General features: G+C 33.0%; 1 protein-coding gene across 1 annotated transcript in view; it reads right to left on the bottom strand.

Annotated features, from left to right (window-relative positions):
- The window catches only part of LOC133186621 (ubiquitin-like domain-containing CTD phosphatase 1), a 50,996-nt gene extending 33,668 nt beyond the window's left edge, over positions 1-17,328 (bottom strand). Inside the window, exons 1-2 of the mRNA XM_061321856.1 lie at positions 17,134-17,328; positions 15,402-15,493 (exon numbers count right to left, since the gene is read on the bottom strand). Coding sequence (XP_061177840.1) covers positions 15,402-15,493; positions 17,134-17,299 — 258 coding nt within the window. The 5' untranslated portion in view covers positions 17,300-17,328. The remainder of the gene's footprint in view (positions 1-15,401; positions 15,494-17,133) is intronic.
- Positions 17,329-17,633: the final 305 nt, after the last annotated feature.

Raw genomic sequence — 17,633 nt, 5'->3', positions numbered from 1 at the left:
TATAATGAATATTAGGTGAAAGCAATTTTCAAAAACACAAATTATCATAACTTTCTGATAAAATAATCTAAAATAATAATCGTAAAGATTTTAGTCTGCATTCAGGCGAATTTAACAGAATTAAAAGTACAAATGTTGACGTTTTGTGTATTGGGGTCCGAGAAAGGAAAAACCAACTAATCATACGTTATCGCGGCAAATGTCAAACAAAATATTTTTCTGCACAATTAAAAAATATTAGCATTTCAAATGGCAACAATGTTTATAAGTCAAAGATGTATTTTTTATGTTGAGTTTACACTATTTTTTTTCTTTGACAGCGACAGAAAAATGAGAAATGATAACAAGTATCAACAAACCTGTCGAGTAGAACCTTCGAGAGCCCTGCTTGAGTGTCGCCGAGTTCCCGTTTCTTCCTTATCCAGCGATTATATTTATCCCCAAACTAAATTTTAGTCAGGAAAGTTGCTTTTTCAAGTTCTATTTCAGTTTCTTTTTATTTTTAGTCGACTTTGTCAATGTAGCAGGCCTACCGGGATTCTCTCTCTAACCATGCTGTTTTGTTTATGAAAACTACGCATGCGTGCATAGCATGGAATGTGGAACCCCGAACACGTTGCGATGTATATATTTACGTCCCATAAATAACTATTAATTTTAATGAAGTAATCCAAATTAATTAATTGTAAAAGTTGTAATTTTCTGAAAGTTTATACATTTATGAGTAGTAAAAAAATGCCAAATCTTGTCGGAAAATTTTATCTAGTCAGTTTTTGATGAGATGCGCCGTACTGTCACTTTAAGCAAGGTTTAGAGTGGATTAATTTGATACAAAGCATAGAAAAGTGCGTTAAAATTCATATTCAACACATATATACATGTACATGTACTTCATGATCAGATAATTTGAGAGGGTGAAAAAAGAAAACACTAGCAGTAGAAATATGTGACAATCACATATATTCCTGTAAAATATATCATATATCTCAGTCAGCTAACAATTTATCAATATAAGTTACACTTTGAGAAGAGAGAAGATGCATGTAATTTGAAAACAGAATTTATCATTGACGCACATTTCCAAAATATCATTGTTATGCATGTCTCTAAATGGGAGTGTCCATTGATCATGATAATATCTTTCTTATTTTTTCACATATGCATTACAACATTAGTTAGAGATGTTACTTGTACTCAATAGTAATGACATTGTAAGACAATTAACGGATTATTATTTCAAATATAAAAAAATCAATTTTTTCCCCTAGATTCTATATAAACCCATCAAAAACAATATTAATACATGTACTATATGAAAGATTTAAAAGAAATACCCAGATACGGAATAGACATGTTTACCATATACACTGTAATGATTATTTTGATAAAATTGTATATATATACAATATACACATAATTATATATATGAAGGATTTCTAATAGTTGTGGTTGGACATGATTTTTACGAGTTGATGGTATCAACTCATGTTATGTGACTTGTAAGGGATTCCCCAATGTATCGAAACTAATCACATTTTCGTTTGAGTACTTTGCGTGCGGGTTCTTGTATAATATTGGTTTATTTACAATTTCCGTAATCTACAGAACAAGAATATGTTTCCTGATATGCTTTGAAGTGTTTATAAACTTATATATTTATTATTGATTTTAATGGAATTTGTGTCTATCCGCTAGAGAAAATAGTGTTAGGGACATGCGGTCAACAAAAGTGACATATCGTGCAAACAAAGTTTTGATTTATAAATCAATAAATGTTTAATATAATAAGAAGTATTTTGAAAACAGATTTTTAAAGAAAATTTACAAAATTGAACATTGTACAAACTAGGTTATTTTTACAAGATTGACGTGCTGGTGGTATATAAATAAACTAATATTCTTGCGCTGTTATGCTAATGAACAGAGCAGTTTTCCCGCGCTAGTGATGAATCGTTCAACACAGAGAACACTGCCTATGTTTGTAAACAAAGCGAGGAGTTTGCAGTAAAGAAGATCGAAGTAAACCAATTACTTATCTCAAACGGAAGAAATGAGCTGTACCAGTTGAAAAAAAAAAAATTTGAAATTAAAGTTCTGATTTTCTGTGCAAGCAACAAAAGATTTCGATTGCTTAAAGGGTTAGATTTTTTCAGCAGCGGACAACTTTGTGTTCCAATTTACTTTTCCTTGTTAAAAACAGTGTTGAAAATTCCCGTCTTCCACAATCTAGATCTGTTTCACAGCAAGCTTTAAATACAGCAATGGTCACTTACTGCGCCTGTGATTCTTATCTCATTAATTGTCAGCATAATACACCAGAAAGTGGTTTCCTTTAATATGTGCAGCTGTGTTTTGCTATCAGATACTGACCATGTGATAAAGTGAATTAGTACTGTGAAGGCAATAAATAAAAACAAAATCAAAACAAGAGGCCCATGGGCCACATCGCTCACCTGAGCACATTGGCAATGCAAAAGCACAAATCAGTTCAGTATTGAAAAGATTACGGGGGGGGGGGGGGGGGCTTGAATTTTAAACTACCTGATGATGCTTCCATGTCAATATACAATTTGTTTCAACAAATGGCTTTGTTGTACTTGAGAAGGTTTTTTAAAAAAATTCCATATTCCTCTGTAAAAATTTGATCCCCCATTGTGGCTCCTCCCTATTCCAGGGGTCATCATTTGAACAAACTTGAATCTACACTACCTGAGGATGCTTCCATATCAATATGACTGAACATAGCTTTTCTGTTCTTGAGAAGAAATTTTTTCTATATGTTCCTATGTAAAACTTTCGATCCCCTTATTGGGCCCCACCCTACCCTCGGGGGTCATCATTTGAACAAAATTGAATTTACACTACCTGAGGATGCTTCCATATCAAAATGACTAAACATGATTTTCAGTTCTTGAGAAGAAGATATTTTCCTATATGTTCCTATGTAAAATTTTCGATCCCCCATTATGGCCCATCCCTATCCCCTGGGGTCATCATTTTAACAAACTTGAATCTACACTACCTGAGGATGCTTCAATATCAAAATGACTAATCATGGCTTTGCAGTTCTTCATCAGAACATATCTTCCTATATATTTCTATTTCAGACTTTTATCCTCCATTGTGGCCCCACCCTACCCCAGTGGGTCATGATTTGAACAAACTTGAATCTACACTACCTGAGGATACTTCCACATAAATATGATCAATCAGGACTTTGCTGTTCCTGGGAAGAAGATATTTAAAGATTTTTCCTATATATTTCTATGTAAAACTTTGATCCTCCATTGTGGCCCCGTCCTACCCCCGGGGGGTCATGATTTGAACAAACTTGAATCTACACTACCTGAGGATGCTTTCATATAAATATGACCAATTAGGGCTTTGCTGTTCTTGAGGAGAAGATTTTTAAAGATTTTTCCTTTATATTTCTATGTAAAACTTTGATCCTCCACTGTGGCCCCGCCCTACCCCCAGGGGTCATGATTTGGACAAATTTCAATTTACACTACCTGAGGATACTTCCATATAAATATGATCAATTAGGGCTTTACTGTTATTGAGAAGAAGATTTTTAAAGGTTTTTCCTATATATTTCTATGTAAAACTTTGATCCTCCATTGTGGCCCCGCCCTACCCCCGGGGGTCATGATTTGAACAAACTTAAATCTACACTACCTGAGGTTGCTTCCATATAAATATGACTCATCATGGCTTTGCTGTTCTTGAGAAGAAGATTTTTAAAGGTTTTTCCTATATATTTCTATGTAAAACTTTGATCCTCCACTGTGGCCCCGCCCTACCCCCGGGGATCATGATTTGAACAAACTTGAATCTACACCACCTGAGGATACTTACACGTAAATATGATCAATCAGGGCTTTGCTGTTCCTGAGAAGAAGATTTTTAAACATTTTTCCTATATATTTCTATGTAAAACTTTGATCCTCCATTGTGGCCCCGCCCTACCCCCGGGGGGTCATGATTTGAACAAACTTGAATCTACACTACCTGAGGATGCTTTCATATAAATATGACCAAATAGGGCTTTGCTGTTATTGAGAAGAAGATTTTTAAAGATTTTTCCTATATATTTCTATGTAAAACTTTGATCCTCCATTGTGGCAACGCCCTACCCCCAGAGGTCATGATTTGAACAAACTTGAATCTACACTACCTGAGGATGCTTCCATATAAATATGACTCATCATGGCTTTGCTGTTCTTGAGAAGAAGATTTTTAAAGATTTTTCCTATATATTTCTATGTAAAACTTTGATCCTCCATTGTGGCCCCGCCCTACCCCCGGGGGTCATGATTTGAACAAACTTGAATCTACACTACCTGAGGTTGCTTCCATATAAATATGACTCATCATGGCTTTGCTGTTCTTGGGAAGAAGATTTTTTAAGGTTTTTCCTATATATTTCTATGTAAAAATTTGATCCTCCACTGTGGCCCTGTCCTACCCCCAGGGGTCATGATTTGAACAAATTTGAATCTACACTACCTGAGGATGCTTCCACTTGAGTTTCATCTTCCCTGGCTTTGTGGTTCTTGAGAAGAAAATTTTTAAAAGATGCTACTAATTTTTCACTAATTTTTCAGTATCTCCCCTTGAAAGAGGGTGTGGCCCTTCATTTGAACAAACTTGAATCCCCTTCACCCAAGGATACTTTGTGGCAAGTTTGGTTGAAATTGGCCCAGTGGTTCTTGAGAAGAAGTCGAAAATGTGAAAAGTTTACAGACGGACAGACGGACAGCTAGACAGATAGACGGACTACAGACAAAATGTGATCAGAAAAGCTCACTTGAGCCTTCGGCTCAGGTGAGCTAAAAATTAAGCGGGTGTTACTGATAAATTAAATGTGAAATGCATATTTATAAATGTGAAGAGATTAAGAAATCAAATTAATTCAAGAGTATAGACAGATCATGTAAATAGTCAATATCATGTCATTGTGATGAATTTGAAGTCTTCAGTCGAAAAGCCGAAAGAATTGAAATATCAAACGTGCATACATGTATCAATGAAAGTGAAGTAGTTGAATTTCAAGAAAGGCTAAACCGAGAGAAATGATGTATAAAATGTGCATATCAATTAAAGTCAAGTAGTTATATTTATTTCAAGAGTGACAAAACCAACGAAATGACATATAAAATGCTCATTTCAGTTAAAAGTCAAGAAGTTGAATTTCAAGAGTAGCTATAACAAGATAATTAAAATATTTATTGTGCATATCAATGATCATAAAAGACAGGGTGCTGAATATCAAGAGTGGCTAAATCAAGAAAATTGAATTATAATACGTGCATGTAAATTTTGAAAGACAAGGAGTTGAATTTCAATAGTAACTAAACCAAGAAAATTGAATTATATAAGATACATTTAAATGAAAGTAAAAGATATGAATTTTAAGACTGGCTTAATCATGAGAATTGGAATATATTGATGTGCATTGAAAATGTCAAATTGTTTGTCAATTTAAGAAAGCAGTGAAAATGTTCAATGAACATGTTAATGAAATAATTCAATTTGCGCTATTTGTGAGTAATAATTCTCTACTTGAATGTAATACTATTGTAGATTTTGCCAATTAGTTTGAGATATGTGTGTTTAAAGCTTTTTCTTGTTTTTGTCTATTTAGGAGTTGTTTTAGTTCTGTAATATGATTTTATACAACAGTTGTGCCATTTTTCCCTATATGAAATTTCTAGTCACTTGATATATAATATTTCTGTCAAATGATACTGTGCCCAACCCCTGCGAGATGATATTCATGACTTAAAGAACTTTTATGAGTTGTTCATCATTGTTCATGAATGCTCATAAAAGATTCATAATAGTTTCATAAAAGTAGTTCATGAATTTAATTCATGAACACATTCATACTGAAAAAAATTTATACTTCATGAACAATGATGAACCTTTATGAAATTCGAAAATCTTCAACATTACACAGCAACACAAGTTTCATGATTATTCATGATTATTCATGACTCAATACAATTTAAATTCTATAATGATTCAAATTTATTGATATTGAATTTTAAGTACAATTTTAATTAACTGAGTGTTCTCCATTGGTAATTGCTTAACAATACATGTATTACAATACTGTTCAATGTTGAAATGGAAAGACTAAATAGACAGAAAAGCTTGCTGGATTTTTTTTAACATCATTATAGACCATCAGTAATAAGTTGCAAATCAGGGAATTTACGTAAATTTACGTCTTAAAATGCAAAAGATTTATACAATTTTGGTACATACACATTAACATGAATTGTATTTTCTCATGTCCATTTAAGAAATACATGAATCTTCAATGTTTTCAAGTAATGATAACCATCTTTCACAGTCCAGTATGTTAAAAAAAAACTATTTGATCCCTAAAACTTATAATTTATTATTTAAAAAAAAGCCTCCATGCCTATTGCAACATTTTTGTTCATGGGCATAAATGGTTCTAAAATTTACAACATATATATTTATTTTTTTTTTATAAGGTAACATCTTGAAGTAGAAAATAAAGATTGTGAGGTTAATAAACATGTTGCCGATCATCTGAAAAGATATATTAGTCTTGTCTATGATGTCAGTTTCAAATTGTGTGCTTGCATGAGAAGATCCAAAACAACTTGGTTCCATAAGAATCATACTCCTGTCAATTCTCCTTCACTGATAAACATAGCTGATTCTTGTCGCTGATTCTTCAGTCTTTTGGGATATTTCAGTTCTAGTTGTTTCTTTGTTAGACCTGTAAAAATTGTACGCTCTTAATGAAAGTTATATTTTAAATGAATAGACATTGACAAAAAACAAAACAAAAACAAACAAAACATTCAGCAACTATCTGCATAGTTTCAAAGCAGGTAATCTATACGTTTAGTATGTCTGTGATGACTTAAGTTTCAATTTATGTGAATAATTTTGATGTATAAATAGAAACACAATCGTTTTCCCTGAATTCAGTAAGCTAGATAATTAAAAAAAATGTTAAGTTTAAATACTTTATAAAAATATTTCCACATAATATCGGTACTTTTTGCCTACTAAGTAATCTGTGAGGACACGGATTGTGTCAAACTCTGTCAACTAAAAACACTGTATACATAATTTTAAATCGTATTTTATCTCCCTCTTGTTTCATTCTTGAGAAAAAAGCAAATGTCTTGCCAATCTCATTTTGAAATTCGAACAAACCAAACAATAAATAGGGCCATAAAAATATAATTAATTTAAGAACATATGAAACAACAACCTTGCAGCTTGCAGGTTGTGCACACGATATCCATCCCCCGATTGTAACATGTATAAAACAGATGAAAACTTACTCATGTTGTTAGCTGATGAATGCAGGCGGAACAGTGCTGGTCTTTCTGTGGATGTTGTTTGGATGGTGTGCATTTAAAATATAACCTCCAATGCAGTCTATATTGTAAAATCTCAAGTTTACAAGCTTCTATCGCCCACCGAAAAACAAAAAGGCCGCCATCTTTTTAGCGGGTGGCGAGGCAATTCGTATCAATAATTTTTCACACCCTTTTAATTCAAAGATTTTTTTTAAAGTTTGTAGAAATGTTGGCATAAATATAATTAAAAAAGTAAAACTTTATTTAATAGTACCAGTTCACGATTAACTAGGCCTATTTATTTACCATTTTTTATCAAGGTACCCCAAACAAGAATACATTGGCGGCCAATTAATATAACGGGTACGATTTGAATCGCAACCTCAATCGTTTTTAGAAAACGTCGTTTGATTGGACGCTTCTGGTAGCTGATTTATAACATCATTACTGATTAGTTAAGCAGTTACGCGAGCGCCAAATTTTCAATAGATTGGAAGGAAGATGTGCATTGCATTGTCAGAAGATTGTCGATAGACCTAGATTCTGTCAACATTTTTTTTAATGGAGAGTTAACTATTATATTCATCGAAAGGAAGAACTGCAATACAGAAAGCATGTGGTAAGAACATAATTCTTTTGGTTCCAAATTTGTTGATTAGCACACTTGGTGCACGTATGCCAAACAAACGTGATTTTAAAAAAAAAATAACTCGGAAAGAAACATCTTCGCTAGCCAAGGGTTTCTGATATGCTACTCTCCTCATAAGCCCTTGGCATACGGCGTTAAAAAAAGTTGGGATTTTTTTCTCAAGTTGTGATTGGAGTTGATCGACATCGTTCGACCAATCAGAAAAAGTTTTTTTTGTAAATGACGATATTTGCGTTCGGGATATATCTTGACTCTTTAATATCGGGAATGAAAAACGCAAGCAAACAACGATCCGTAAGATTACATGCCATTCTATGAATATAGTTATATGGTGTCATCCAATATCTTAAGCTACTTGCAAAATATGTGATAAAGAATCTATACTGAAGATGTAGATTTGCATTTTAACATGTTTAAATAACAAATTAACATAATTCAATAACTTCTTGTTAATTATTCTTTAAAAACATTATATCTTTAAATACGCTTTTTATTTCTGTCGATGACGCAATCCGTGCGAACCTGGTAAGAATCGTGATCACGTGACGAAAACAATCCCGTCTTTTGTCAGCACCGTATGCCAAGGGTTTATGAGGAGAGTAGCGTATCAGAAACCTTTGGCTAGCGAAGATGGGAAAGAAATATAATTTCAGTTATTGTTAAATGAAATGAATTTTAATGAAATATATTTTAATTTTTTTTTTTAAAAAACTTGTGTGTTTTGGTCTCAGAATATTTTTTTTATATTTTATAATAAAAATTGGATGGGGGGGGGGCATACACACCCCCGTATGCCCATGGACAAGCTCAAATTGAAGAAAAAAAGGAAACTTGATTCTAAATTGAAACTAAAATCATTTTTAAATTTTCTTTACTGATTAGAACAAATTGACTTTGACTCGTCTCTGAGGATTCCTGACTCTTTATAAATTAAAGACCAAGTATTCTTTATAAAAGACTGGTAATTCCTATATTTTTTTCTGGCCTCCAGTTGCAGCATCACCACAATTCCCATATTATTTAAAAGTATCCTGTTCCCTGTAATATTTATTTCTATTTGGCATATCATTTATATACATGTATATGTAATTTCAGGGAGAGTGAAATGAAAAACAAGGCCTATTGTAAAAGAGCTAGAAAAAAAAACCACGTCATGATTTAAAGGATGGATTTCAATTTTGGATGAATTAGTGAGTGATCCAGCAAACACCCATAGAGAAAAATTCATTTTTGGAATGTCAAGAAGCAAAGTTGACAGGGATAACAAATGCACCACAGGCATCTGACTTACTTGAACGTGCCATAAGAAGAACACAAGCGTTGTTTAAGATTCTGAAACTGATCCAGGCTGTACATGTAATTGTTTAAGAGTGTGTTGGCTTAAAGCTGTATACATTTATAAATTCAATGAATTAATTTAATACATAGCATTTAGTTTAGAATATTGTAGCCATTATTTATATATTAGGCCAAATAAAAAAATATGTGTGGTTCCGGTTACCCGACCGTCCCTATTTTATACTCCCCGACCCTAAACTTTTTTGACAATTTTCATATTTTTTCAGGAATTTTCCCCAATTTCCATCAATGGCTCCGGTTTAAGTTTTAGTTTCAGCAATGACAGCCTCCTTGCACAACATAGTGCAAGTGTTTATTAGTGTTAAATCCAAAGCAAGCTAGCATGTAGGTGTCCCCTACCAATACTGACTAGTATTTTATCACACAACATCTAAATGTCATTTGCAAAGTAGTGATAAGTATTATTTAGAATAATTAAGAAAATCATTTTGTTAAAAAAAAAAAATAATAAAAAAATCCCTACCTACCTTCCCTAATTTTTTTGGAGGTGTAACCAGAACCACACATATTTTTTTGTTTGGCCTTATCAAATTTTTAAATAGAATGTTTATGTACATGTATTTTGAGGGTACTCACAGTGGTTTTGTCAATTTGGCCTTCTGTTAAATTACGTAATTCAAGAATAATGTTCTTAAAAAGTTCCTGAAATGTTCATGAAAGATCTAATGAAGCTAAAATTCACAGGACACTATGATTTCATGAATTCTATAAGGAAGTTCATGAATTTTCAAGAGTAGTAAGTAATTCATGAACAACCCACTATTCTTGAATATTCTTGAACTTGGTTTTCATGAATAAAATTCATGAAATCATGAGTGTCTAATTTTAACTTCATAGGATCTTCATGAATATTTCATGAGCAGATTCAAGAATATATTTCATGAACTTTTCTTAAAAGTTCAAGAATTATTCTTGATACTCTCGCAGGGGAACAAGAGGCCCAGGGGCCACATTGCTCACCTGAGCACTATGGCTAGGAAAAAGCAGAAATCACAGTTCAGTCTTGAAAGGTTGAAAAGTTTAAATAAAAAAAGTGGTTCGGGGGGGGGGGGGGGGGGGGGGGTGTCAAGGATTGAACAAATATGAATCTACATTATCTGAGGATGGTTCCATTTAAATATGACCAATCATGGCTTTGCTGTTCTTGAGTAGAAGATTTTAAAAGATTTTACCTATGTATTCCTATGTAAAACTTTGATCGCCCATTTTTTTTGGCCCCACCCGACCCCCGGGGGTCATGATTTGAACAAACTTGAATCTACACTACCTGAGCATGCTTCCATATAAATATGACCAATCATGGCTTTGCTGTTTTTGAGAAGAAGATTTTTAAAGATTTTTCCTATATATTCTCATGTAAAACTTTGATCGCCCATTGTGGCCCCATCCGACCCCCGGGGGTCATGATTTGAACAAACTTGAATCTACACTATCTGAGGATGCTACCATATAAATATGACCAATCATGGCTTTGCTGTTCTTGAGAAGAAGATTTTCAAGGATTATTCCTATATATTCCTATGTAAAACTTTGATCGCCCATTGTGGCCCCACCCAACCCCCGGGTGTCATGATTTGAACAAACTTGAATCTACACTACCTGAGGATGCTACCATATAAATATGACCAATCATGGCTTTGCTATTCTTGAGAAGAAGATTTTTAGAGATTTTTCCTTTATATTCCTATGTAAAACTTTGATCGCCCATTGTGGCCCCACCTGACCCCCGGGGGTCATGATTTGAACAAACTTGAATCTACACTACCTGAGGATGCTTCCATGTAAATATGACCAATCATGGCTTTGCTGTTCTTGAGAAGAAGATTTTTAAAGATTTTTCCTATATATTCCCATGTAAAACTTTGATCACCCATTGTGGCCCCACCCGACCCCCGGGGGTCATGATTTGAACAAACTTGAATCTACACTATCTGAAGATGCTACCATATAAATATGACCAATCATGGCTTTGCTGTTCTTGAGAAGAAGATTTTTAAAGATTTTTCCTATATATTCCTATGTAAAACTTTGATCGCCCATTGTGGCCGCACCTGCCAGCCGGGGGTCATGATTTGAACAAACTTGAATCTACACTATCTGAGGATGCTACCATATAAATATGACCAATCATGGCTTTGCTGTTCTTGAGAAGAAGATTTTTAAAGATTTTTCCTATATATTCCTATGTAAAATTTTGATCGCCCATTGTGGCCCCACCCAACCCCCAGGGGTCATGATTTGAACAAACTTGAATCTACACTACCTGAGGATGCTTCCACATAAGTTTCATATTTTCAAGCACAGTGGTTCTTGAGAAGAAGATTTTTTAATGATGCCATTAATTTTTCACGAATTCTTAATTATCTCCCCTTGGAAGAAGGCGTGGCCCTTCATTTGAACAAACTTGAATCCCCTTTACCCAACGATACTTTGTGGCAAGTTTGGTTGAAATTGGCCCAGTGGTTCTTGAGAAGAAGATGAAAATGTGAAAAGTTTACAACAACAACGACAACGATGACGACAACAACGACAACAACGACGACAGACAACGGACAAATTTTGATCAGAAAAGCTCACTTGAGCCTTTGGCTCAGGTGAGCTAAAACCTGTTCCCGGTAGTTTTAATGATGATATTCTGTGCTCTGTGACCATTTCAATGATGGTAGTATCCTTTAATATTTTGTAAAAATACAAATTACTTTAAATGCAAGCTACATTGTCATTTTACAAAAAATCCTACAACTAATTACATGCGCAAATCTAGATTGGGGGGGGGGGGGGGGTCCGAACCTTCCTGGAATTTGCAGAGTTACTAAAAGTATATACTGAAGCAAAATAAAATGACATTGGACACCCCCCCCCCTTGAAAACGTGGACCCCACAACCACGAAATAGGTGTTTTTCTCGTTTTGGAAATGGATTTTAGGGGGGGTTTTTTGTTGTTTTTTTTTTGCATGTCAAGAAATTTTTGGGTTGGAAATTTTTTTCACTGGGGTGGAACCCCCCCCCCTCCCCTCCCCCCAGAAAAAATTCCTGGATCTGCACCTGAATTAGTATTACATTGTATTTGTTTTCTATATTTAAAGGTTCGATTTGTGATAAATTATTATACATTCCAGTAGATATTAAAAAAAAATAAAATATATTAAAAATGCGTGATAGAAAAGGTGGAAATAAAATGATACAATTTTATTTCTCAAAGAAAACAAAAAGAAAAGATTAAGTGATAGTTTTCATCATTGCACATAATATCACATAATCCAAATATGGATTAGAGACCTCAACTCATTTAAACATTATATAATCAATACCATCAACTCGTAGTAGTACTTTCAGTACTTTGATTAATTAAAATAATGAAAAAAGAAATAGGGGATATATCAGGGATTCAGCAGTCCTACCCCTTTTTCTTTCACAGGATGAAATTACACCATTCAGTTGACCAAATGGTAATTGAATGCCTACTGAATGGTCAATGAAAGGTCACTGAAAAGATCCTTTCCTGTGACTTTTCCATGATCTTTCAGTTACCATTCAGTCGACTGAATGGCAGATACATGTACATTTCAGTCGCCTTTCAGTTATCTTTCAGACGTTTCAGTTTTATCTTTTTATTAAATAATCGGCTTATTTTTTAACTAAAAATTTTATTTCACGTTTTCTTATTATAATGGTATTAAATTAATCTATTTATCTATTTTCAAATTAAAAAAATGAAAAAAAAAAAAAGTGAATGTAAGATAAAAAAGAAAATTCTTGCAGAAAGCCAGGGTCGAACTGTGTCCTCCCGCTTGGTAGTGTATGACCTAGCTTCTCCATTAGCCCACGGCATCTTGATGAATATCATGTGGTTTTAAAATCAATAAATTTGTAGAAATCGAATTGGAACACCCAGTTCACTTGTTGTATAGAGGAGGTGGGCATTGTGTATATATCTTGTATGCATTTTGTATATTCTATGTTAATTGCATGGAATTTTGGGGCAGGCTAATTAATTACACATCTCTTATTGGGATGACAATTATCGGCGACAGGCACCTGTTTTTTTTTTTTTTTCTCAAAGAATTAAAACTTCACCTCGGAGATCATTTTAAATTCTCTATACATGTAGATCTAGAAAATTATATAAAATAATTCTAAAACAATATCTTTAAAAAAGCAAAAATATCAAGCGATTTTAACAATTAAGAAACAGAATTAATTTTACAATATTAAGTTTCTTCCACTAAAGGCAGAAATAATAAATTCTGTTATGTCTATTTCCATGAAAACTAACTGTGTTAGATGGACATAAAAATAATGAAAAACTACTGAAAAAAATAAGAAAACTTTTTTTCTTGTTTACATTAAGAGAATTTTGACCGATATCCGATTTTTTTTTTTCAGATTGACTGATTGTTTATTCATATAACAACTTATTAAATTAAATATTTATCGCTGGTTTAGAGATTTTACAGAAAGACAAAAATAAGACAATTCTATGACTATGTCTGTTAATTAAATTCTGATACAAATATTTCATCATTATTTTTCATTATTTGAATAATTTTCTTTTTCTAAATCAATTTTCATGCAACTCCTTAGAAATTCGAAAATCATTTTGAATTTTATGAGTCCACGGTTGAATTGTAATCTTTAATATTAATAAAATTATTTTTAGACATAAACTTTATAGTTAATAATCACAATTTAACATTTTAGTAAACAACTGAAAGACAATGGAACATCTAAACATTACCACTTCTACGTATCTGAATTTTATAACAATGAGAAACAAAAAAAACATTTAAAGATGTGAATAATTTTATTAAAAATTCGATTGGAATAATTACTGATAAACATAATGAAAAGCTGATGAAAAGGTCACTGAATTACAACTGAAAGGTTACTGAAAGATGACGGAAAAGTCATTAAAAGGTGTCTGAAAGACCACAGAAAGGTCACTGAAACGCGACTGAAAAACGACGGAAAGGTCACTGAAAGATAACTGAAATGTGTCCCCTGAATGAGGACTGAAAGGTACCTGAATTGTACCCGCCATTCATGACTGAATAGCCACTGAAAAGTCAATGAAAGTCGCCTTTCAGTTTTAACTGAAAGGTCTTCTTTCTTCTGGTGTTTTTAGTTTTTAATCTTGATATCTTAAAAATCCTCGAATATCTTAAAGTTTAATCTCCAAGACAAAAGGTTAGAATGTATTACGTTTTAATTCTCTTTGTTCCGTTAACGTTTTCTTCCATTTTTTTCATCAAAGTAATTTTTTTTGCATTTCGATCATTGTACTTTTGTGATTCACACACAAACAAAAAAGTACATGTATGTCTAACATTTTCAAAAAGTATTCATAATTGATTGAAGTCAGCTGTTTAAATTCATGAACTAACATTCACAAGTTAGACTCTCCAATATGGTTCAAAACTGCATAGCTTTGCTTCAATTTCCATTCCTACTAAATGGAAATCAAAAAAAAAAAAAAAAGAATAATCAACCACAGACTTCACAGACAGGTAAAGTTATGCTGAATACAGAGCACCTGTCACTGAAGGTTTCTGTAAGGTTACAGGCTACTAAATTTACCCCTATTTCACTGACCACGCAATTAGTGCCAGTTTAAAAATGGAGGTTTTTTTCTCAAAAATTCTTGGGGATGTATATGGGGTGGAATCAGGTTATTTTAGGGCATAGATGGAAAGGAGAGGGTCTGAAAAAAATTATGAAATTGATAATAATGGGAAATTTTGCTTTTAAGTGTGTAGTAGGAAGGGTGTAAAGAGGCCCATGTTTACCCTTTCCTCGAAGGGAAAGTGAAATAAGCAGGGTAGGGGTTATTTGTGGTGCCATAGCTGGACTTGCAGACTATGAATTTTCCTGAGAGCCTGAAAAATTTTTTGGACTTGAATTTTTTTAACTCTGTGCCAAGTTTCAGGTAAGTAGAGCTGGTGTGATCTTTTAAATAAATTTTTACATTATAAAGGAATGTATAGCAAAATAATTGGTAGTCTGTGTCCTTTCACTAGTGAATGTTCTACAACTCTTACCAGCTCTTCTTCTCTGCTTCCCATCATCATGATTTTGGTGGAAGGTTTTAATTTCAAATCAGTTAAGCAGACATCATCCCCTGGAGGCTTCCCTAAAATAAGAAAAACGTTAATGTTACAAGTATCCCAATCAGTATCTCATTATTCCCATTTCATCTGGACAAAATAAAAAAGGGGGAGGGTTAAATTGTGAAATTGTTCAAGTATTTAAATCCCCTGTGTGTATAATAGTATATTTCCCTGGAATGTTCAATCTGAATAACATTATAGTCCTTGTTGATTATACTTGTATCTTGTAAAAAGTACTTGTGAAATATAATTCACTGACAAGCTAATAATCTATTGGAACATTATCAGGTTCCCAGGTCATTCTAACTACAGACAATGAATGATCATGTATCAATAATTGAACATGAAAAATTTATATCAAAGAAACTCTAAACACTTTCTACTGAAGAGTTCTAATTCCATGGTAGTTTTATGCAATTGGAGTTTTCTGCCCTTAGGTGCACAAGATACAATGTGGAGATCAACACAATTTGTAAAAGATTACTCTATATAGGCCTTATAGGTATGCAAGATTTTATTGGTAAAATGGCACATCATGATTATTTTTATTGTGTGATATGTATCGTGATATGAAGGCTTTATTTTGTGCATAATAATAAATTCCAGAATTCTGATAAAGTTCATTTTTTCATTCAGGCCTTTAAATTATTAAACAAGAAGTAGGAAAAATGTTTTAAAACAACTGTATCTCATTCAGCATTGAATTTTTTTTTATTTTTGGTAATGTAACAGCACCCGGCTGTGCTGACAAATTGAATACCCCACTAATCATGCTAATGCTGCATGCATGGACAGCTAGGTGCTGTTATATGACCGACGACATCCAAAAAAAAAAATACAAAAATACAAAAATACAAAAATGAAATAAAAATAAAAAAAAAAGCAAGGTTATGCTTTCATAGCATCATATTCATAAAAAAAATAATAGAGTTTGTTTAAATCGATAAAAACTGCATTTATAACTATGACATCATCATGAAATTTTTGGGGAATCAACATACAAAGTATCTCCCATGGTTTTCATCATGTTCATTGGGTATGATTTTTATCCAACAAGTTGTGTGTTTTCTATCCCCAGGCCTTGGCAAGGGGCTTGAAAACCTAAAACTAAATGAATAAAAATCCTATCCATGCAACCACTAATCATGGGAGATTCTTTTTTATTACCATGATTTGCTTTTATATAAGAACCCACTTTATTCGACTTCATCATTTTCCAAGCAAAAACTGTGTGACATCACAACTGTTGATGTGAAAAATTTATCATATGACTGATATCCACTGTATAAATGAGCAAACTTGATAAATCGTGATAAGAAATTTTTGGTTATACCCATCCCAAATATACTAAAAACTATATTATACTGACGTAAAGTAATTTAAACTCTTTATTTGCCTATTTCTAATGTAAGTAGGCAACAATGATTCTATCTGTTCACTAAGACTTCACTGTCTTTTAAGTTTGAACATTTTCTTGGGGAAATATAAACTGATAAATATCAGAATATGACAGAAACCCTAAATGTTACAAAGAGAACTAGATAAACTAAATATGTACCTTTATACGATATATTTTTTTTCTGTTAGTTTCACTAGTGGTTAGAGCTTCCTTAAAATAAAATTTAAAAAATTGTATAAACTATTTTAAAGGAAATACACATGCCTTTGAATTTTAACCCGAGTAATTTCTGTCTTTCTGGGAGTACACCGGTTGCATCTTGAATTGTTTTCTTTAGGTCTGCCACCGCGCCGTCTTTTTTAACGGTAAGTTTGTACTCTTGACCACTCCATTTTATCACCACAGTGTGGTCTGAGGGCTCATCGGCCATTATTTTTTATAGAACAAAGTCAAAAACAAAAGTTTTCGTTCGCAACAAGAAGTTTTGGTTGGAAAAATTCATTAACTTGTTCATCATTATGTCGGTTAGTCATAGTAGTGGAGTAACTCGTACAGTTACTGAATTTCATACGCTACGTTAGGCTTGAGTTTTTAATAATTTCCATACTAAATTTACCATGCGTTTACAGCGAGAGAAAATAAAAAAAAAGGGGGGGGGGGGGCTTGCTGTCTTACTTTAAGCAAAGTAAACACTTTCTTCTGCGTAAAATAAAGGTTTCAGTACTAACTCAGCCAATGTTTTTTTTTTTTTTTTTTTTTCAAAT

Source organism: Saccostrea echinata, unplaced genomic scaffold (genome assembly GCF_033153115.1).
Source record: "Saccostrea echinata isolate AGI-Se365-2 ecotype Australia unplaced genomic scaffold, CSIRO_AGI_Sech_v1 ptg000014l, whole genome shotgun sequence".
NCBI classification, from domain to species: Eukaryota; Metazoa; Mollusca; class Bivalvia; order Ostreida; family Ostreidae; genus Saccostrea; species Saccostrea echinata.
This window is presented reverse-complemented; position numbering and strand designations above follow the sequence as displayed.